The 21,685-nt window shown below is 34.9% G+C and overlaps 2 protein-coding genes and 1 pseudogene across 4 annotated transcripts; 2 read left to right on the top strand and 1 right to left on the bottom strand.

The window, feature by feature from the left end:
• Positions 1-1,967: 1,967 nt before the first annotated feature.
• On the top strand, positions 1,968-13,768 carry LOC145598936 (pentatricopeptide repeat-containing protein At1g08070, chloroplastic pseudogene; annotated as a pseudogene). Of its 2 annotated transcripts, XR_014103661.1 has the most exons (3): positions 1,968-4,060; positions 5,060-5,154; positions 13,743-13,768. The product of XR_014103661.1 is annotated as a pentatricopeptide repeat-containing protein At1g08070, chloroplastic pseudogene, transcript variant X2 (transcript). The 2 variants fall into 2 exon arrangements; XR_014103660.1 differs by lacking the exon at positions 13,743-13,768 and having other exon boundaries at positions 5,060-5,221.
• Positions 5,827-13,445, bottom strand: LOC145597118 (ABC transporter A family member 2-like). The gene is made up of 16 exons (XM_081653285.1): positions 13,068-13,445; positions 11,997-12,225; positions 11,643-11,818; positions 11,287-11,472; positions 9,805-9,900; positions 9,494-9,685; positions 9,214-9,373; positions 8,899-9,116; positions 8,135-8,252; positions 7,957-8,033; positions 7,716-7,805; positions 7,096-7,239; positions 6,698-6,979; positions 6,506-6,586; positions 6,179-6,355; positions 5,827-6,066 (listed from the first exon to the last, which is right to left on the bottom strand). Exons 1-16 carry the CDS (start codon positions 13,443-13,445, stop codon positions 5,827-5,829), a joined length of 2,844 nt encoding a protein of 947 aa, XP_081509411.1.
• Positions 13,545-21,593, top strand: LOC145598935 (ABC transporter A family member 10-like). Its single transcript, XM_081655337.1, has 18 exons — positions 13,545-13,913; positions 14,389-14,686; positions 14,971-15,038; positions 15,129-15,261; positions 15,372-15,491; positions 15,814-15,932; positions 16,338-16,502; positions 16,858-17,020; positions 17,109-17,234; positions 17,337-17,420; positions 18,460-18,821; positions 18,953-19,153; positions 19,307-19,416; positions 19,554-19,638; positions 19,773-19,901; positions 20,119-20,224; positions 20,683-20,771; positions 21,028-21,593. Exons 1-18 carry the CDS (start codon positions 13,836-13,838, stop codon positions 21,325-21,327), a joined length of 2,736 nt encoding a protein of 911 aa, XP_081511463.1. The 5' UTR covers positions 13,545-13,835; the 3' UTR covers positions 21,328-21,593.
• Positions 21,594-21,685: the final 92 nt, after the last annotated feature.

Genomic DNA, 21,685 nt, shown 5'->3' with positions numbered 1-21,685 from the left:
ATTACTACTAAAAATAGGATGAAGATGATGGCTAAGATGACCGAAATAAGCGAGCCGATACACACAAGCACAAACATAAAGCCAGAGGGTGAGCCTCCGTCTTCCTTCCTAGCCCCCATTTTGATGAAAAAGGGAGTAGGTTTTTTCTACAATTCTTTGAGGTTTTATTAACTATATTATTAATGTAGAGGTTATTATATATATATAATCTTAATTTTAATGGATTTAGGAGGAATGCTCCTTAAATATATGTTGATTTGAGGTTTGTAATAAGGTAAAGCCTATAAATAGAGTTTTCTAACCTAGCATGAGGACATGAACGATTTGTAGGATTCTCCATTCTTATTTTGAGCTTCCAAGTATATAGAATTGGCATAATTAACTTTTTACCACCAGAATCTAGGAAAAATTGACAAGCAGATTTTGTGTGGACACAAAATTATAAGAAACTATCTTTTGTATTTAAGGAATTTTTTTTAATAAAAGCCATTTTGTATTGAGTATGATATCATTTTCAAATGTAGAAATAAAATTTGTGAGCTTAATATGAGTTATGTACATGTAGAATAGTTTGAACAAAAATATTTGTATATATATATATATATATATATATATATATATATATATATATATATATATATCGTGTAAATTTTAAGATTGGGATAATTAATTACTTCACTCTTAGTATATTACCTAAAACTTTCAATTATTGAAATGTCAAGAACTATTGAGCGTTATTACTTGTCCCACTATAAACACAAAGCACAAAAATGTGTTTGGCATATTATTCGATAAATAAGTTACTCTCTTTCATGTACCCTACTTCTTATTTTTTTAATTTTTTTTTTCAACCATTTTTTTATGAATATATTGGGTATGCAACTATACATTGCTAAACTAGTCAATTTAATGGAATTTTAGGAATTTCCCTTAAATGGAAAGATTTCTTTCAATTTCCTTTTACTTCTTACCATTATAACAAATCACTATCAATACGATATCATATTTCAATTCTTGTTATTTATATATATTTGTGTTACCATATTGTTTTTCACAAATCACAAGCACTAACTACAGATATCTAATGGTCAATGAGGTGAGCTTTAGTAGACACTCGTGTTTGTAATAACTAATGAAGAAGTGTTTTGGTACGTATTAGGGTAATATCATCTAACAAATGACCAGTTGTTAGGGTCATGATTCAAGCTTTATGCTGAGAATAACCAAGTACGACTTGATTCATTTTGTATGGTTCTTACCTCAAATCCTTAAGTTTTGGACTGTAAAATATTTCCAAATAAGGGTATTTGATGTAAAGATTCACATTCGCTTACTCCCGGACCGGACCAAACTAATCGGTCCAGTCTTCAGGTCAAGAAATTTATATTCTCGATTTTCGATCTGGTCCGATCCAAAACCCTATAAAAACCGGCCTTGGGACGGACCGGTTTTTTGCTTAAAATTATACATAAGACTTTTAATAATGATTAAGATTATCCTTAATAAGCTTGAAAAAATTAGTCGTATGAGATTTTTTGTACTAAACATACAAAAACGGACGTTAATATATTGTTTTTCCTTTATTTTTTTTTTCGAGTTTTCAAAAATTCTTTAAAATTTTAATTTTTTTTTTTAAAAAAAGTTTCAAAATCGGTTCAAACCAGTCCGATCCGGGTTTTGGACCGAATTATTTGATCCGCTCCGGGTTCGGTCCTAGCTTAATCGCTCCAATCTTCAGTTCTTAAAATTCAATTTTTGGTCTTTGGTTCGGTCCGGTCTTGGACCAATGAACAGCCTAGTCTCAACTACTTGACTCGTGTACGAGTATATTGGACCAAAAAACATGCGAGGGTTGAAGATTTTCTAATATTTTAAGTACTTCAAAAAAAGTAGAGTATACGAACTACGAAGTATATATTTATCCTACTCAAAAAAGTATTTCCTCATTTACGCGCGCAACTGTCCACTGTAAAATTACAAATGACGGTGGCGTGCGGCGGCGGCATGGCATAACCACCGCCTCATTCTGACGCAGTTCAGCCGTCATATTCTAGAAATTTTCTAACGGCTATTTTCCGCCATTGCCAAATTTCAAAAAGCTCCATTTCAACCTTGTATAAGCAAAACTGCAAAAGTACCCTGAAAATGGAGCGCAGTCTTTTGGCTAATCTGCGCTCTTCTCATCATTTAAACCAGCTTAAGCAAATTCATGCTTTGATTATCACCGGGTACCCTTTTCTCTCTCCTAATTTTGCTCATAAATTGCTTAATTTGACCCACTTGAAGTATGCCCGCAAGGTGTTCGATGAAATGCCTAACCCAGATGAACGTTTGTATAATATGTTCATTTCCGCGTATTCTAGGATTGGTTCTTACAAAGAAGCTGTGGGTATGTTTTGTTTGATGCGCCGTACTGATACGAATATCACTAGTTATAGTGTTCCGCCTGTTTTGAAGTCGTGTTCGGCTTTCTTGATGGTGGGGTTGGGGAAACAAGTTCATTCTTTGATTATTAGTTTCGGGCTCGAGTCGAATTGTTTTGTTCAAACTGCTTTGATGGATTTGTATGCAAGGTCTGGTGATTTGGTATCCGCTAAAATGGTTTTTGATGGTATTTTAGATAGGGATCCTATTACTTATAATTGTTTAATGTCTGGGTACTCGAAATCTGGTGATGTTTTAGCAGCTCGTAGGTTGTTTGATGAAATGCCCGAGAAAAGTATTGTTTCGTGGAATACGATGATTTCCTGCTATGCTCATAGTGGTGATCATCAGGAAGCTTTGAGCGTATTTGAAATGATGCAAGAGAAGAATTCTCAAGCTAATGAATTTACTGTGGCGACTGTGCTCTCTATTTGTGGTAGCCTGGGAGATTTAGAATTGGGTTTGAGACTCAAGAAGTATGTTAATGATAATAATATGTTTTCTAACATGATAGTGTCGACTGCCTTGATGGAGATGTTTGTAAAATGTGGGGCTGTTCCTGAAGCTCGGCAAGTGTTTGATCGCATGAATGAGAGGGATATTATTACTTGGGGTTCTATGATTGCTGGTTATGCCCAAAATGGGAGAGCTGTTGAGGCTTTGGAACTGTTCAAATGTATGACAAATGAGAAAATTAAGCCAAATGATGTAACTCTAGTAAGTGTCTTATCCGCTTGTGCTCAACTAGGTTCTGTAGAAACTGGCGAACAGATTAAAAAGTATATAGAAACTGAAGGGTTGGACTCGAACATGTATGTTGCTTCGTCATTGTTGTGTATGTATTCGAGGTGTGGAAGTATTAAGAAGGCTTGGCAAGTCTTCAATCAGATGCATGAGAAAGATGTTGTATCCTGGAACTCTATGATTACCGGGCTTGCTTTTAATGGTTATGCTATGGATGCTATTATTCTTTTCGAAAAAATGATAAAAACCAATGTTAGACCAGATGGTGCTACATTTGGTTCACTACTAACAGCATGCACCCATGCTGGCCTAGTTGACCTGGGTCTTAAACTCTTCCACAGCATGCATTCAGAGTATGATATAGTCCCTGAAATGGAGCATTATGCATGTATTGTTGACCTATTTTGTAGATGTGGAAGACTTAACGAGGCTTATGAATTCATATGTCAGATGAAGAAGCCAAATGTTGTAATTTGGGGCACGTTACTTAGTGCTTGCAGAACTCATTCTTATGCTGAGCTTGCGGAGGTAGCATTGACAAAGTTGGTAGAGTTGGAACCTGAGAATTCAGGCAATTATATCCTTCTGTCAAACATATATGCCTATAAAGGAAGATGGCAAGACAATCTTAGAATAAGAAACTTGCTGAGAGAGAAAAAAGTACAGAAAATTGCAGCATATAGTTGGATCGAACTAGAGGATGGGATGCATAGATTTCTAGTTGCTGACTCATTGCACCCTAGATGTAGCGAGATCTATGATGTGGTTGTTGGCTTGGCTATGGTTTCATCGGATGAGACGGAGAATTATTTTCACTATTAGCTTATATCAAGTTTGAAGATTGGAGCACCCATCAGCAAAGCTTGATTGGAGATTGTACAGCTTTGATATTGTAAGTTTTGATTACACTTTTGTTAAGCAGCCTTTATAATGAAATAAAGTACTTGTAGCCTTTTATTTTCTGAAGTATTGTTGTTTCTTATGGTTTTTATTTTTTTCTGTGGTGGTGAGGGTGGGACATGATAGGCTCCTAGGTGTTTCTCCACTTTGATTAATTAGTTCAGTTGGTGGAACCTTGGCTTAAGTTTTCTAAAGTTTAACAATACGTATATGCCTATACGGCATTGGTATATTACCACTGCTCCAATCAAATATATGTATAAAATTTTCTAAAGTTCAACAGTACCTATATGCCAATACGGCATTGGTATACTACCACTGCTCCAATCAAATATATGTATAAAGTTTTGTAGCTGTATATTTATTAATCTCCTTCTGGGTTCCGAGAAGCATGAGTGCAATTGTGTACAATTTGCAAGTAATTTAATAGGATGGACAAAGAATCAGCGATAGACTTCAAGATATCTTTGTTTGTTCCACATAATTTGCACGATTTTCACTCTGACATAGTCAAGGAGAACAACGGTCAAGTATTGACTTGCAATGTATGAGATATTGTGCACAGATGATATTGTGCACAGATACCTTGAACATTAACTTGCTTTTTTGGTCTCTACCCCTTTCTATTTAGTAATGTATCATGGCACTTATAATTCTTTCTCTTTCCATTTCTCTTTTTATGAAGCGGTAAAACATCAGATAAGTGAATTAGCAATCAGATGTTTTGCATTAATTTATTTTCTATTAATCTCCTTCTACCCAGGTTGCTTTTGAAGTTACTTTGCAAAAAAATATGGTTGCTTTTGAAGTTATATATAGTAGATCCAATTTTTTTGAGCCCAAAGTCTCTTGTTAGGAAAAAGTAGAATTCAAATATCTGGAAAAAGATGATACCAAATAATTTAGACAGGGGATATGGGATGAGGTTTTCTGTCAGCTTCCATTCATTTAAACTTGATTGTGGCATTTTTATGTGACTTCCTTGCTACAGGTTTTGACATATTGAATTAGTTCCTGAAGGAAGCTGTCTAAGCAAAATTTTGGAGATGATATAAGAGATTATGGTCTACTCTTTACTCTGATGAGGTCAGTTTCATTCAGCTTGATAACTTGCTCTTCTGCTGCATGTTAATTTACAAGTTTACTTGAATGAAAGGTGTCGTGATCTGTTTTGAGTTTTTTGGTTTATTGTACTTTTCACCCAACTTAAGTAGAGATCTTATGTCATCATATATGTTGTTGGTTTAGTTACCCATTGCATATTAACCTGAAACATGATTGAACTGTCGAGGTGAGTGATAAACAAATCTCTTATCTAGAAGTTCAAAATTTTAGGGAGGATAATTTAAATAATTCTATGGCGAAGAATATTCCTTAATTTGTCATAGATTGGTGGCTATAGGTATATAAATATATTTTCCTGATCTAAGGTTCTTAAAATGGAATCAACTAAATGTTGTATCATTATGTGAAGACCATCCTGTAACAAATTACCTATAATAGTTCCTTTTTTGAAGAATGGGGTTTTATCTTTTCTGCGAATATGGTGGGTTAGGGAGGAGTTACAGAATAAAGGTGAAAATCAAAGTCCTTCCATTAAAATTCAAGTATTTACAAGGGGAAAAAGCAAACTATCTTCTAACCTGCTTATCTATTTTCTGTTTTCAAACATATGAAACAAAATTGAATACAAATGTTCTTGTTTGATAAAATTGAGTTAATTTTCAAAGCTAAAATAGGAAAATCTGACTTTAATAACTAGGTAAAAGATACATCAGAAACTTGGCTAGGATGAATGACAATTCCTTGAAGTTCTGTAGCTGTTGACTTGGGGATATTTAAATTTAGGCCAGAAGGTATAGGTTTCTCGGGTGAGTGGCCCAATATTTCAGGAGCACCTGAATCATCTTCTCCCCAGTACACTTCCACCATAGTTCCCTGCGGATTCTCAGCAGACTCTGTTCCTGGGATCCCAACAAACCTTGCTCCCATGGGTATCTGCATGTACATTGTCAGTTGAAATAGGGAACAGTTCACTAGTAAAGCCTGCCTGGTGTTGCTCCTTGAAAGTATAGTATTCTAAAGGTTAGTCTTAGCAGAATGTGCTTACCTGTATCGAGGCACCAGATGCCAGACTCAGAGTTACAAATCTTTCCTCTGATGCAGCACTTTCCATCTCTTCCTGTTTAGCAATATTAAGAAAAACTTCTTCTAGAGTTGCAAGGCCAAGCTGGATATCTGTTATACCAAATTCACTTTGTCTATCTTGGACCTCACCAAAAGCTTTCTGGATTAATCAAAATCATGGATTAGAATTAGAATAGGGATATGAATTCATTATTCGTACTTTAGAATTCTTCTTGCTAAACATGTATGTAGGGTAGATATCAGCATTCTATGTTCGATGATTGACTAGTCTGGCTTGCTGAGTGTTTACCTTTAATAGTGGCTCTCTTTCATGGGGAATTACGTAGGTAATATATAACTTATTCTCCTCCATGGGCTCAACATCCAATTGCTGCCATGGTAACATCAAATAAAATGTTAAGAGTGCAAAGTGCAAAACTATGGGTGGAGTGAAGAACATTTTGGATCTGAAAAGCTACTCTAGTCCAACATAGTGACTTACCCTTTTAAACAATTGCCTCAACTCCTCTCGGCTTCTTTCACCTGTTTCACCTACATTTTTGTCGAAGTTCATATTAGCAACAAAGCCTGTCCCAAATCGCATTTTTAATCGAATTGGTGTTCCTATACAACGTAGTCTTCCTTTTGCCATGATCCCTATACAATCACTTAGGACATCTGCTTCTTCCATTGAGTGAGTTGTTAGAACAATGGCTCGCCCTCCTTTTGAACTTTCTATGATGTCCCAGACATGTCTTCTAGTAAGTGGATCCATACCAGTAGTCTAAAAACTCAAATATTAGCCCACTATACTGACTGTAGTTACCTGTTTTTGTGGAATTTGAACAAGCAAGAATAGATGCTAGGCCAGAAATAAATAATAAAAAAAAACTCCTGTACCGGTTCATCAAGAATCACCAACTTTGGGTCACCAATAAGAGCAGCTGCAACACTGAGACGCCTTCTCATCCCTCCACTATAACTACCAGACCGGACTTTAGCTGATTTAGCCAGCTGCACATCTTCCAGTAATTTGTGAACAATCTGGTTGTGATCAAAGCTTTAGACATAGGTTCTTGATAAAAAATGAGAACAGGGGGGGGGGGGGGGGGAAGGTGAGTTGGGTGAGATGTCTAGTAAATTTAATTTCAGTACATGGAGGTTCAATCAATTTCGTGATACATATAAACATAGCTTATAATAACAAAATACTAAGCAAAAAAACTAAAGGTATATTAGAGAAATGATGGCAACAATAATGTGATTAATAATTTCATATAACATAGTCAACATTCAATAGGGAAATCTGTGAGAGATTTTACATATTAGGCCTGATTTATTGAAGCATTTACATGAACTTGGATACTGCTGTGGATGTTAATATATCTTTTTTACTTAAAGCTTTTAAATCTTCGGCTAATTGATATCAGTTTGCATATGAATGCTTATGATCTTTTTTGTACACAAAGATGAGATATGTCACAAGAACTTTGATCTATATTGCCATATTGGGTACTTACTGTTGGGATGGAATCAGGATTTAGGCCTTTTATGTTGCAAAAAAGTTCAAGGTGCTCTTCACCACTTAATACACTCCAGAGGATATCAAACTGCAGGATTTTATTGGATGTAAAAATGTCAGTTTATTTATCCTCAAGACTGTAGCAGTAGAAACTAGAAAGTGAAAGAGTTTAAACATTTACTAGAATTGTCGAATTGATAAATATAATATACAAAGGAGAAGCAGATTTAGAAAAATACCTGAGGACATACTCCTATAATTTTTCGGATATTGGACATTCCAACAGAACTTCGAACGGAATGATCATAGATTAATGCTGTCAGCCAAATGATTTTAGTCTAGTGATTATAGGTGTTTATGAATAAGAAATTGGAAGAAGTTAGGTTATGGAAGTAATAAAGTTAGAAGCTGTATTACCGTCCCCTCCACTCACTGGTGTTATACCAGTCAAGCAGCTGATAGTTGTGGTCTTTCCAGCCCCATTATGCCCCAGGAGGCAAAAGAGCTGATCTTTAGGGAAGTTGACCCATAAGCCCTACAGATAATGAGACATGAAGCAAATTAAAAAAAGTTAAAATGGTAGCTACTTTTACATATCCACAGGATTTAATATTTTGTTTTTGAAAAATAATAGAATGTTATTAGGCAGTCCCCCCCGTCCAAGGATCCATCTCTCATGTTTAGATGTGAAAACGAGGGAAGAAGAGACTGGGATGTGGAAACTGAAGGATCCATCTCTCATGTGGTCTTTCTGTTATTTAATTTATTATCCATGATTGATGATATATGTTATTTTGATGAAATGCTACAAGAAGAGGAGGGGGGGGGGGGGGTTGAATTTTAGTATGAAACTTGCTAGTCACTTTTCGTAGAATTAAAAGGAACTTAACACAAGTAAAGAAACAATGCAAGAGAGATTTTACGACAAAACCTTCCTTTAGACGTAACAGGATGTAAAAACCTTGACCCCAAGGAATTTAGACTCAAACTTCCCACTCAATTAGGCCAACGACTTTGTTACAACCTATAAGGAAATTGAGCCTCTAATGAGTTCCTCAACAAACTCATGCTCCCAACAACTAATCCGTTTAATAGTTGTAGCTCTAGAACTTCCCTCAAAACTCAGTCTTAACTCAAGACTTCACTCAAAACTTTACAACAGTATACTTCCATGAAAGTACCTTAACAGAATGGAATGGAGGAGATATTTTTAACTTCTTATCCAGTTTTCCTGGGTAAGTCTTGACAAGACCGCGTATCTGTACTGCTACATCTGGATCCACCTTACCATCATCCATAAATTTTTTTATCTTGTTTTCTTCTTTAAGGACATCTTCATCATCTGGCGTGATCATCTCAGGTTTTGAAAGCCAACTTGTACAGCCAAAAATGCCACTTTCTGAAACATTAAAAATTAAGTTGATGGATGAAGTATTATAAGTAACAATTACTCTTAAGAATTCCTACATAGGTTTTGAATGGGAGGGAAATTTTACCGAGTGCCCCAAACCCTCCTCTTCCTGTCCAATATCCTGGGTTCAGAAAGTAAAATGGTGACTTGGGTATACCATTCTCACTTGGAAGTATGTTGTCAAGATATAATGCCACGAGAAGCCACAAAAAGAAGGCTCCTATGAGCCTAATGTATATGCCATCCTGTTTGGACCATTAAGATTAGTGAAATTGAAAACCTTCCTGTAGTTCCTCTCTTTTTTGGTATTTTATTTTTCCAGACCAACTAAACTACTCATTTAACTCTGGCATATGGACACGTACCATTGTGAAGTCACATTCTTGTTGTCCTTCATCTGGATCTTGAGGACAATTGTTCCGTCCCTTCCAGCTCATCCCTGTATCACTGCTTGAAGCTGTCGTGAGCATATCAACTGCTCTGCCAAAGGGAATAAATGGCAATATATGCTTGATGATTTTGAATATCTTCTCATCTTGCATGTATTTTGACAAGAACTGGAAGAATATTGGCAAACATGTAAGTTATCAAAATTTTGTGACTGACTGACGTAATGACAATGATTTATACCTTTCCTAGTTGTCGCCAACTAAAACAGAAATGGGAAGTGACTTGCCTGTAGGGTGAAACCACCAAAAAAGATAAACACCGTTGCCTGGTTTGCTGAGCGTGACTGGCTGATAGTAGTAGACACCAAAAAGGCAATGCTCGTCTAGTATAGGTGTATAACAAGGGGTGAAATTAGCAGAGGATATGGAAAGAACTAATGAAAAACCCCCTAACAGCCAAAGAGACAAACAGATAAGTAATAATGGACCTAAAATGCAATGGAAGCATACTACTAATGTGTGTTTGGAAACCAAATTAATGTGGAATTATGAGGCGAAGTATATACATACGGAAATCAATAGAAAAATTAATCACATAATTTAAGGAAATATTAATGTTTACTTATTAGGGTTATTATTATGGAGTTCTATGCTTATTATATATGGTAATTGGGTATAGTTTGGTTATTAGTTATAGCTTTCAAGTCATTAGTTAAAATTTTTGAGTTAGTAGGTATAGTTAGAGTTTTGAATACGTAGATGTAGTAGTATTAATTATGCTTTTGGCTTAATAGCTATGGTATTTGGACAAATAGTGATGACTTTCATTATTATTATTGTTATTGTTATATGAATAGTAAAAGAATAATATTTTAATACCTATCCAGTAGTGTTATCGCTAAATTCTAGGTTATATCAGTCAAAATTCATCTTCTTCCTTTAATTTTCACATTTCACTTAAACATTTAAATTGTTCCCAAAATCCCAAGCTATGTCAATTCACAATAAATTAGGGCCTGTTCACATTTACTGAACTGAACTGATTGGAGCTGAACTGAACTGATTGGAGCTGAACTGAACTGAATTGAATTGAGCTGAAATAAATATTTTATGTGAGAGGGAAATTAAGAGCTGAACTGAACTGAACTGAACTGAATTGGAGCTGAACTGAACTGATTGGAGCTGAACTGAACAGAACTAAACTGAAATGATTGGAGCTGAACTGAACAGAACTAAACTGAAATTAAGTAAATTTAAACTGGCCCTTACTACCTCTGTCGATCCTATAATAATGAGCTCACTTTCCTGTTTAGTTGGTTTGAAATTAGTTTGCTCCTTTCTATAAAAGACATTGATCCACTATTGTATTACCACTCTCCTTCCACAACTAAAAGTTAGGGTGTTACATCCTCTCTCTTTCAATTATAATTTCCACTCTCCTTCCACACTTTTATTAGTTATTGATGATTATCATGCTACAACTTATATTAACTAAAACTGTGTAACAAAAGAAAAGGGCATACTATTATGTGGAGGGGTTTTTACCTAAAACTGTGTAACAAAAGAAAAGGGCATACTATTATAGTATTATGTGGAGGAGTTGTTCCACAAGTATAATACTCCGTAGCAAAAGCCTGACTGAACTCTTTTTATTTCTTTCTTTTTTATTTATTTATTTTTTCTTTCCAAATAAAATTTGTAAATTCCCATTCACAGCGTTTTTTGAAAAATATACATGAATATATGATTCCTAGAATAAATGAACTTACCATACTAAGTAGGTTAAGGTACATTGCAAGGAAGAGAACTAAAAAGTTATTCTGCATGAAGAATTTAAATCGACAACGCAAGCCTATGAACATTGTGAATAATGAAACAAGAAACGTCATTATAATCTCCCATGCGAGCCAGGAAAGCCAGTAGGCAGTATCATAAAGCCCCATGATGTTCATTGCCTGTCAAGTAAGAACAGTGTTATTATGTCAAAAATGTGTTTTTGCCTCTCAGTCTTAAACTACGGTCATAGGGCAACTCTTGTAATGTCTTTTTTCTTATCATTTTAGGATAGGTGACAATTCTTTTTGGAAAGCTATTAAGTAACTAAGGGAGTACTTTGAAAACTTACTTGACGTAGTTTTTGCTCTTTCTCTATGATCAAGTTGCTCAACTGATTTTGGAAAACCTGCATGCTGATCAGCAGCAAACATGATTTTCCAAGATACAAAAATATCTCACTCTGCGAATCCTTGGAGGCAGGGTGAGCAAATGGCTTCATGCCAACATTCCAGTTGAAATTCTGATCTAAACCAGATTATTATTTCCAAAGGCACAAAGAGGGAGAGAAGAAAGAGGGAATAAGATAGAAAAGAAAATCTAGTTAGGGCATTGATATTCATATCTAATGTGTGAAAGGAAATGTATAATTGTAACAGAAGTAAAATCATGAGGCTGAGGAAAGAAAAGTGTGGAATTGATTTACCTCCAACAAGGGTTCGAGCGATTTCTCGTTCTGCTGCAATCTGTAGGGGAATTTGGAATTTAAGAAAGGTTTCTTGAGATGGAATTATATATACCACTGAGGAGTTGGGCTGAATTCCATAGCTGATGACTGTAGTGTTTCTGTCAACCAGATGCAGAGCTCCTGGGCTAACTGCGGGGTTATCAAGGAACCATGCATCTGTTTCATTTTGATTTTTGAACGATAAAACCTGCATTCCCAGTATTCATGAGCATCATCAGTCAGAAATATCAACAGATCAATAACCAAAACCCACACATGCTTTAGTTCTGCTACACCTGATTTCTAGCGTTAACTGAAACTCCTAGAAAATATGTTTTTCAGAGGACTAAATCTCAAACCCAAAGTGATGCTACTGTATAGATACATGAATCAATTGTTTGTGTAGGTTATAGTTAGGTACTCCCTTTTAAAACGCGCTGCAAGGCTTGCAAGAGGTGTATCTATACAAATTTTTTTTTGGGTGTCGCAGTATCTATACATGATTGTTTGAGCCTTTATGGATCAGTATGAAAGTTACTTGGATTAATTGCTCTAAATGCTGATATCATTTGAGTACATGCGCTATTCCCTCTTGCGTAATCCATCTATATTATCATACTTCTGTTATCGCCTCATTTTTTCCTTGTCTTTCTGAATATTTATGTGTGAAGTCTTTCTCATTAACTCATAATTTAAGTATAATCGAATTCAATAATTTAAGGAGCCAAGGAGGATTGAGCATTTTGTGATAAGTTTGTAAATGGGCATGTGTCAAGTGCATTGGGAGGGAGGTTACGAATTTTAGTAAGTAAAGTGCAAAACTATCCCAAAGTTATATTACAATAAACACAATTTTTCTTCAATGTAACTATTTGAATTTGGGACTCATGTATATTGGGTATACATATATAGGTAACTTGGGTAAACCTGGGTTCCATTTGCTCCTAAAGCTTGGTTTTGCTCATCATCCACATTTCAAGCACAATAGACATTCACATGTGGGTGTATAATACAGATAAAATCACGGGCTTCTTCATGCGTGAAACATACCTTGGAGGGTGGAATGGGTCGACCTGGATTATTAGCCATGATAGCGTCAATAATGCGTTGAATCCTACGTTTGGAGTCCGATGACTCACCACTCCAAACAAAGTCATAGCAGGGCTTCCTTACACTAAACTCCTCACAAGGTGGAATTGGCTGCATGAGGTTGCGGTACGCTGGGTCAGGCATGTCACGATTCTCTGGGTTTGCCCTGCTCATGGCGTGATTCATCATGTTTATGAGACCCATTAGGAAGATATAGAAGAAAGTCATGAAGAATAGTTGGAACAAGGTGTTATTTTTCCTCCTTGCCAACCACATATTTTTCTTTAATAGGGCCTTGATTTGCTGCAGTAGCAAAGGGATCCCGCTTTGTAACTTCATTTTTTTTAATTTAAAACTATAATCTAAACAAAAAAAAAAAAAAAAAAAAAAGAAGAGATTAAAAAAGCTTATTAATCAAACATATGAAATATATATACATATGCGCAGAGGACTAGCTACATTATAGTTTATCTAAATGGTTAAAATTAAAGGTAATTTTTTAGCCACTGATTTTCTATTTATTTTTATTTTAAAAATTGAATAATTTCTTGTCCGTAAAAGAAGTACAACAAATCTTAAACAAGCAATTTGTTAACCATATATAAACTGTTGATCTTTTAAGTTTATTTATTTTAGGAAGTTGATTGTATCTAGGAGAGGAGGAAATATAGAGGCAGCAACAATTTAAACGATCAGAGTTTTGCTGGGCTGGTTTAAGATCTAGAGGTCATGGAGGTTTCAACGCACGGACGTGCCGGCTTTCCTACACAGGCTAATGCTTTGTTTAGAAAGAGTCTTACTTATCAGGTATGTGTTCTCCCTTATTCCATCCATAGGAGCGTCTGCATTATCAGCAACATCATTAGAACTTCCATGATAAATTGATAATGGATGCATGTGACTAGTTTTAAGATAATATGCACGCCATTTTTATTTATTATTATATATATTCTCACGTTATTCTACAAAACAAGCGTGCCTTTTTTTTTAAATAAAAAAAAATAAAAAAAAACATATTAGTGTACACTTTTGGAACGATTATTAGGAAGAGTATAAAAGTTATATGTCTTGAATTCAAATGGGAGAAAAATGTTACATCATGATAATAAGATATCTTCCAATTTGTATATAATATCTCAGATGTAAAGATAACGTAGAGATAATAATAAGTTAATTAAGGATAGTATAAATGTTATTCTAAATGATGAAGGTTGAAAGCAAATATTTTTCCCCTCCGTATTGATGTATTTTTTGGTTTTGGGCATGTGATTTTGTAATGCAGAAACGAAATAGGACACAAAACCTCTGCCTTTTAATAACTCCGCTGGTAATAGTAGGATTCTTTGCAACTGTGGAGCATTATATGAGGACATTAACTGAGTCTAGCGAGAGTCTAAAGTCGATGGAGGTAAGGAACCCTGTCCCTTGGCCACCAGCTCTGAAAATTCCACCCGACGACAAACGTGCTGTCCGATCCAAATATATGCCTTTTTCTGACTTGCCGCCTCTTTCTTGTCGAGTCTCCGGCAATTGCCCTGTCACTTTTCTTCTCACCGGCACCAATCAATCCTTTGTCATGAGTACACTCTTTTTCTCTATCTAATTTGGTAGGAAGTAGATACAAAAACATATTTATGGACGTAGAGAGCATATCATACCATATTGTTGGTTTAAATAAATCAACAATTTTATCTGGTCATCATCACTATGAGGCCCATTTTTAAGAAAAAGTTATTGATTTATGAGAATGCCATGTGATAAATAATACAGTAGTTATGTATCTCAGAGATGAACTTGTATTTTCTCATTTAATACTAATATACTATATCATGCATGACAATAGCTCATAAAATGTTAATGACAGGTATGGCAGAAAAAATGTTTCCACCAGTGTCTATTGAAAATCCTTCTGACATGGATCATTTAGTCTTGGTAAATATGCATACTTGATAACTTGATTTTGTGCTAATTAAGTTGGATACAAAGAGCATTTTATAATAGCTTTGATAAAACGTGTACCAGGCAACTCCAGCTCCCTTATTTCAATCAAACTATCTGGTTGATGCTGCCTTCCAACCTGATTCGCCTTCACCCCTCTATTATCTGCAAACCAAGTGCAAGCCCAATTCTTCATTCCCTTATCCAACTGGGAAAGGTATCACAAACTTTTTTTCTTCTGACCCTTCAATTTCTCCTAGTAATAGTATGTTTAGATCTTGTATACTCCTTAATTATTGCTCATATTTCAATTTGTTATGTTTTCAGAAGTAAAATGCGTGGAAGGATTAAAATTGTGGCGGAACAGCTCATCTGAAATAAACAAGGAAGTATACAAAGGCAACGGAGCAAACAAACAAAACAAGATTGATAACAATTTTGGTGGAGGTAGTATAACAAATTGATTTAACACATTTGCTGCTACAATAGACCTAACTTACTCTAACTCAATATTTTTTAATATAAGTTAAGACTCCTTAGGTTTTAAAATTATGAATCAGTTTAATTTTGTTCATTAAATGTATGCTTGCATAAAGAAAAAGTAAGATCATCAATTCTTGTATGAGGATAGAAGTCATATAAGATAAACAAGCAAACAACTATACCCAAGATTTTTTTTCTTTTTTTTTTAGATGAAAAGTCTAAGTAGCAGAATGTGGCTAATACTTTAATGATAAGAATCTCTTTTTGCTGGTTTACTTTATGACAGCACTTGATTTCTCGAACACCAACAAAGCCAACTTCAATGTGACTCTTTGGAGCGAACCAAGTAGAGCTAAATCCGCGTCTTCTTTTAATTTTTCTCGTTTGCCAAGGTTAGTGAATATGGTAAGGTTCCACACATTATGTTTCCAAAAATTTACCCTTTTTGTTTAACATCAAGATTGATTGGGTTATCAAGCTTTTCATGCTAACAAACCATGAAAGATCTAAGTATTGTGATTTATTGGCGCTTCTAGGACTATAAACTATCACTAGCGTAGGGTTTTCATGATAGTTAATACAAGTAATAATTTTACGATTCGAACTACAAACCACATTGAGCTGTGGTTTGGTTTCATAAATTAGGAAACTGCGCCTAAACTACAAACCGCAACCCCCCCCCCCCCCCCCCCCCCTCCAAAAAAAAAAAAAAAAGTTTGTTTTGTGGTTTGGTGCAGTCTGAATACTCCAAACATCCCTAATTTCTTCTCAAACGCTAAATCTAATTGGTAAGATATTATGCATGTGCAGGCATCCAATGTGTATCTGCAGGCTTTGCAAGGATCTGGTACCCAGATACTGTTTGAGTTCATGAAAGAAGTACCAACCGCACTTAGTATAAGTGCTTCGTTAGCAGCAGTTGTGGATTTATTATTGCGTATGACAACTTTTGGACTACTAATATTTCCAGTAACTGTAAGTATGCTAGTATTTAAAGAATTACCAAGTGGTTATGCTTGTTAGCTCCATATACATTTGGTAGACAATGCTACTATGAAGAGTTGTTTCCGGAAGTAGTATATTGTAATAAGAAAAGAGGGCTGGTACACCACACACAAACAGAAGAAAGAAAATTTGCATGATTTCAGTAATTACACTGTATTACAGTTTAAAGATGTGATCAAGTACAATTATATCATGAACATTTACTTCTTTGCAAGTGCATCAGCCCTCCTGAAATACTGTATTTTGTGTATGTGGTCTAAACAAACTGACTATACTGCTTTATCAGATTTCTACATGCTAACTCAAAGCATGTCTTTGTAATCAGGTCTTAGTAAGCTTGATTGTGTATGAAAAGGAAAAAAATTTGCGAATCATGATGAAAATGCATGGGCTTCGTGACACAGCATATTGGGCGATTACTTATATATACTGCCTTTTTGTTTCCCTTCTTTTTGTACAATTCTTTCTCATTGCTGGCAAGTTATCAGGTAAGCATATTATCACTTTTAGTTTCAACATCTCACCCCATTCTATGTCTTATTAGTCACAGCAGTAAATGCGCTTAAAATGTTGCAGGTTTATATTTCTTCACCAAGAATGACTACATCGTACAATCTATGTTCTATTTAGTCCATGTAAACTGGCAGATTTCATTTGCATTTGTCATTGCTGCTCTTGTGCCTACAGTGAAGACTGCTCAAGGTTTGATCGATTATCAGAATTCCATGTACCAATTTGTTTGAATTATTAATTTCTTCTACTCTATAAGTTATTTATGATCATGCTTCTGTTATCACTTTTCAGTGGTTTGCTCGACGTTCATGATGCTATGTTGTATCATTGCATTTTATGTCGTCACAAAATTTTTTGAATCTTCTGATTTTTCAAGTAAGTAAACTCTACTGGACCTCCATTTCTCTCAGGTATATATGTGCTCCTTTTAATGTTAGTACAAGTATAATGCATGTTCATCCCATTCCTGCCTCTAGGAGTGAAACGAAATTCATAAAAATCAGGTAAGAATGGAATTTCCTTACTTTTGTCAAAGTGTTTCAAATAATATGCCTACAAATAATTGTCACTAGCTTAAATCCCATACCATGCACGATTATTAAATTTTTAACAAATCATGTCATACCAAAGACATCAAGGTTATTGATATATTGGATTTTATAAAGAAAATGAAAGAAATTTAAGGATTACGAGATTTTATATACAAATAAAAGTTTTAGGTTAGTACCCATGCTATATACTTAACACACTTTAACTGGCAACAAACACATAATAACATTCGTTTAATTTTGTATAGGTTATTGCAAACATATATTATATTGAAGTTGGGAAGGAAAATCATATTCTTTAAAAATTATCTATTTTTTTTTTATTGATTAGTTAAGATTACATACTTTATTATCGTAATTTTTTTCACAAAAATTTTCCACATGCTATTATTGATATGAGTCATATGACTTTTAAGAATAAAAAATTGCAATAGATACATTTATATGTTACCAAATTGATATTTTAAAAATTGAAATAAATTTTATTGTCAATATTGCGAAAATGTAAAAACAATATTATATAGGTTATAAATTGGATGTCATAAAGAAGTGGAAAAAAAAAGAGGTAAGATAAAAAAGGCCGGAAATTTTTTAACCAAGAGATGACATTTGTCATTTCTGGTTTCGTCTTTAGCTATTGTCCTAAGATTTGAGTGATTTAACCCAAATCACCTTTGTAATAGTGGCGTTTTATTCACCAGTAAATTTATATGCAACAAGAACAATGATGATTTGTATTGGTTTCAAATTTGTTTACTCAAATTGTGCCTTTTACTCTACCATGTTAGTTGCAGCTGCTAATATAAAACTCAATTTTGAAGCATTTTAATGTTGTACCAAGTTTTTGTATAATTCTGATTCTCCAGGTAAATCCATAGTCTTAGTTGAGATGTTTCCTGGGTTTGCGCTGTACCGAGGAGTGTACGAATTCCAAAAATATGCTTCATTTGCTAGGAGTGGTGCTGGTGTTGGAATGCAGTGGAAGAACTTAAATGACCCAGGAAATGGGTTGAAAACAGCTATGGCCATCATGATGGTTGAGTGGAAGGTTATGCTTTTGTTAGCTTATTATCTTGACCAGGTTGTATCCACTGGGAGTGGCAGGACTAAAAGTCCATTATTCTTCTTACAATGCTTGAGAAGGAAACCTAAATTCCAGCAGCAAAATATGCAGAGATATACTTCTCAACTATCCTCTTCAAATGATCATAGTGATGTGGCCCAAGAGGTATTAATTTTAATTCATATTGATAAGCTTCTTTATCCATGCCATCAGCTGTCAATGATCCGGGTTCATGCACCTTTGTTTTAGAACAAAAAATTGCCTTGTTTAACAATTGCATTGCTGTCTTCTGGCAGAGACAAAAGGTAGAGCAATTGATGCAAGAAGGAAGCACAAGCCACACAGCTATCTGTGACAATATCAAAAAGATTTACCCAGGAAGAGATGGAAATCCAGCAAAGGCTGCAGTTAGAGGGCTGTCTCTTGCTTTAGCAAAGTCAGAATGCTTTGGCATGCTTGGTCCTAATGGTGCAGGAAAAACTTCATTCATCAGTATGGTCAGTACAAATCTACTGTAATACTGTTTATCTATGTTGTGCGTGTAGTATTATCTTTTCAAATGGATGTAATGATAAAATTAATGTGTGTCAGATTATATTCTCGAGCCATGATTTTTTTTATGGGGCTTAACTTCTTATACATCTCAACAGATGATTGGTCTCACGGATCCAACTTCAGGCACTGCATACATTGAAGGTTTAGACATAACAACTTCCATGGATGATGTATACACTTGCATGGGAGTTTGCCCTCAGTTTGAGTAAGTGTGAATATTGCCTTTTTGCTTTAAAAGTTTGGTCAGCTGTCATTTTTCTTTGATAATGGCATTACACTACCTTTTGTCTCTCACGTTCTGTAGTTAAATTCTTGAAATTTCAATATATTTTGCACCTGCAGCCTGCTGTGGGAGACACTTACTGGAAGGGAGCATCTATATTTTTACGGTAGACTTAAGAATCTTAAAGGTTCTCTATTGACACGGGTACTTCGTTTGTTCTCTTGGAAAAAAAATATATCGCATGTCATTGAATGCATACCGTAAGTAGTTAATAATGTTTCATGTTGCCTTCTTTACAGCTAGCAAATAACATTTTCCCACTCCATTCTATTGTTTAGGCAGTTGAAGAGGCTCTCAAAGATGTTAACTTATTCCATGGTGGTATTGCTGACAAACGTTCTGGCAAATATAGTGGAGGCATGAAGAGAAGGCTCAGTGTTGCAATTTCACTAATCGGCGATCCTAAGGTTTTTTTTTTTAAGAATTCTGCATCCCTGGCCTCTTTTCTTTATATTGCCGATTGTTCAATTTTATCATGATTTACATTGTCTAAGATAAATTTTCCTCCCAATTATGTTTTTATGTCCTTACAATTTTTTATGTCACCGATCCTATCCACTGTAATATGCTTGTATATTGGTCCAAAGGTTTTATCCTAATACCACTATCTTGGATCTTTGGAAGATTGTTTACCTGGATGAACCAAGTACTGGATTAGACCCAGCTTCCAGAAATAGTCTATGGAATGTTGTGAAGCATGCAAAGAAAAATCGAACAATTCTTCTCACAAGTGAGTAATCTAGTTCTACTTTACAACCATTAATTTCTTAGGACTTAGTCTTATTATTTCTATCTACCCTAAAGATAATCACTAGTCTCAGAAGCAGTTAGAAGCTTCAAGAAATAATATAGCATAATAGTAGACCAGGGCACATCATCTTTGTACTGAGTTACTCAAAACTATTAGGAAATGGAAAGTGATAATAGAAGCTATGTACGTCACATTGTTGACATTATGCAATTTTTTTCTTGGCTGCATCTGTTGAACTCTCTTAAGGCCACTGTAATTAGTATGTGATATGATAACAAAAGCGATCAATTTCTTTTTGAGCTCGACCGTTAATTTAATAAATGAAGAATCAAAAAACTAAATCAATACTGCCCTTTCTTCTTGGAAAAGGATATCTCAAAGTAAACTAGTCAATTTAGGATGTGGCTAATTCTGACAGTTTTTGTAATATTTGTCAGCTCATTCAATGGAAGAGGCTGAGGCTCTTTGTGATAGACTAGGAGTCTTTGTTGATGGTGCTCTGCGTTGTGTAGGAAATCCAAAAGAGGCAAGTTTCATAATATCATAGAGTGTTTTCATTGCAACTTCATTTTATCATTTCAATATGTTTTAGTTGAGTTGGATTTCACTTCAGTACAGTTCAATTTTGTTAAGTTTTGCAAGTTGAATTTAATTCAATTTTTTTCTTTTCTCTATCATTTTTTTTTCCCTAACTATTCTTGTTCTAATCCTGTCATTATTAAATCGTTGGTTTCTTTGGTGTGTATCTGAAAAACGTTGGTTCCATTGATGGTGTATGACAGCTGAAGGCTAGATATGGAGGTTACTTCATCTTTACTATGACTACAGTGCAAGGGAATGATACAGAGGTGGAGGATATGGTACTAAAACTTTGCAACAATGCTAATAAAACCTACCATTTGGGCGGTACTCAAAAATTTGAGCTGCCCAAGCATGAAGTCCGCCTAGCTGATATTTTCCAGCTTGTTGAGGATGCCAAAAGTAGGTTTTCTGTTCAGGCTTGGGCTCTGGCTGACACCACCCTTGAGGATGTCTTCATCAAGGTCACTCGTCAGGCTCAAGCTGTTTCGTCTGATGAGTAATTCTTCTTACCATCAACATTATAAGCTCTAACTAGACTTCTTTCTTTACATCTCCAAATAGAGAAGTATTAGGTAGTGTAACACGCTCAACAATATTTCCCTGTTAGGTGTAGTATTTTTAATTATTTGTAATTGTGTTGTTTAGAATCTCACCCTTTTCCATAAAGTGAAGGCATTGTATATAGCCTAAGTTGTAGTAAAAACAGTTCATTGGATGTGAAGACAGTTTTGAGCTGCTCCACATTTATAGTAACATAAAACCAAGGTTTTTATGTATTGATCTAATGAAGCGATTTTAACCAACTGTGAATGACAGTGTAGGCGTTATTGACTAGTCCGGGACAAAATGTTCTCATTT

Source organism: Chenopodium album, chromosome 20 (genome assembly GCF_948465745.1).
Source record: "Chenopodium album chromosome 20, dcCheAlbu1.1, whole genome shotgun sequence".
NCBI lineage: Eukaryota > Viridiplantae > Streptophyta > Magnoliopsida > Caryophyllales > Amaranthaceae > Chenopodium > Chenopodium album.
Note: the sequence above shows the minus strand (reverse complement) of the source record. Positions and strands in the feature narration are given on the sequence as shown.

What these genes read in the sequence shown, in the direction of transcription:
- LOC145598935 (XM_081655337.1), top strand. Translation starts at nt 13,836, where the DNA reads ATGGAGGTTTCAACGCACGGACGTGCCGGCTTTCCTACACAGGCTAAT. An exon ending in TGCCAAGGTTAGTGAATATG is followed by an intron (nt 15,933 to 16,337) that starts GTAAGGTTCCAC and finishes ATGCATGTGCAG; the next exon opens with GCATCCAATGTGTATCTGCA. An exon ending in CATTGCTGGCAAGTTATCAG is followed by an intron (nt 17,021 to 17,108) that starts GTAAGCATATTA and finishes AAAATGTTGCAG; the next exon opens with GTTTATATTTCTTCACCAAG.
- LOC145597118 (XM_081653285.1), bottom strand. Translation starts at nt 13,445, where the DNA reads ATGAAGTTACAAAGCGGGATCCCTTTGCTACTGCAGCAAATCAAGGCC. An exon ending in TGGTGATTCTTGATGAACCG is followed by an intron (nt 6,980 to 7,095) that starts GTACAGGAGTTT and finishes TTGAGTTTTTAG; the next exon opens with ACTACTGGTATGGATCCACT. An exon ending in CATCTGGTGCCTCGATACAG is followed by an intron (nt 6,067 to 6,178) that starts GTAAGCACATTC and finishes ATGTACATGCAG; the next exon opens with ATACCCATGGGAGCAAGGTT.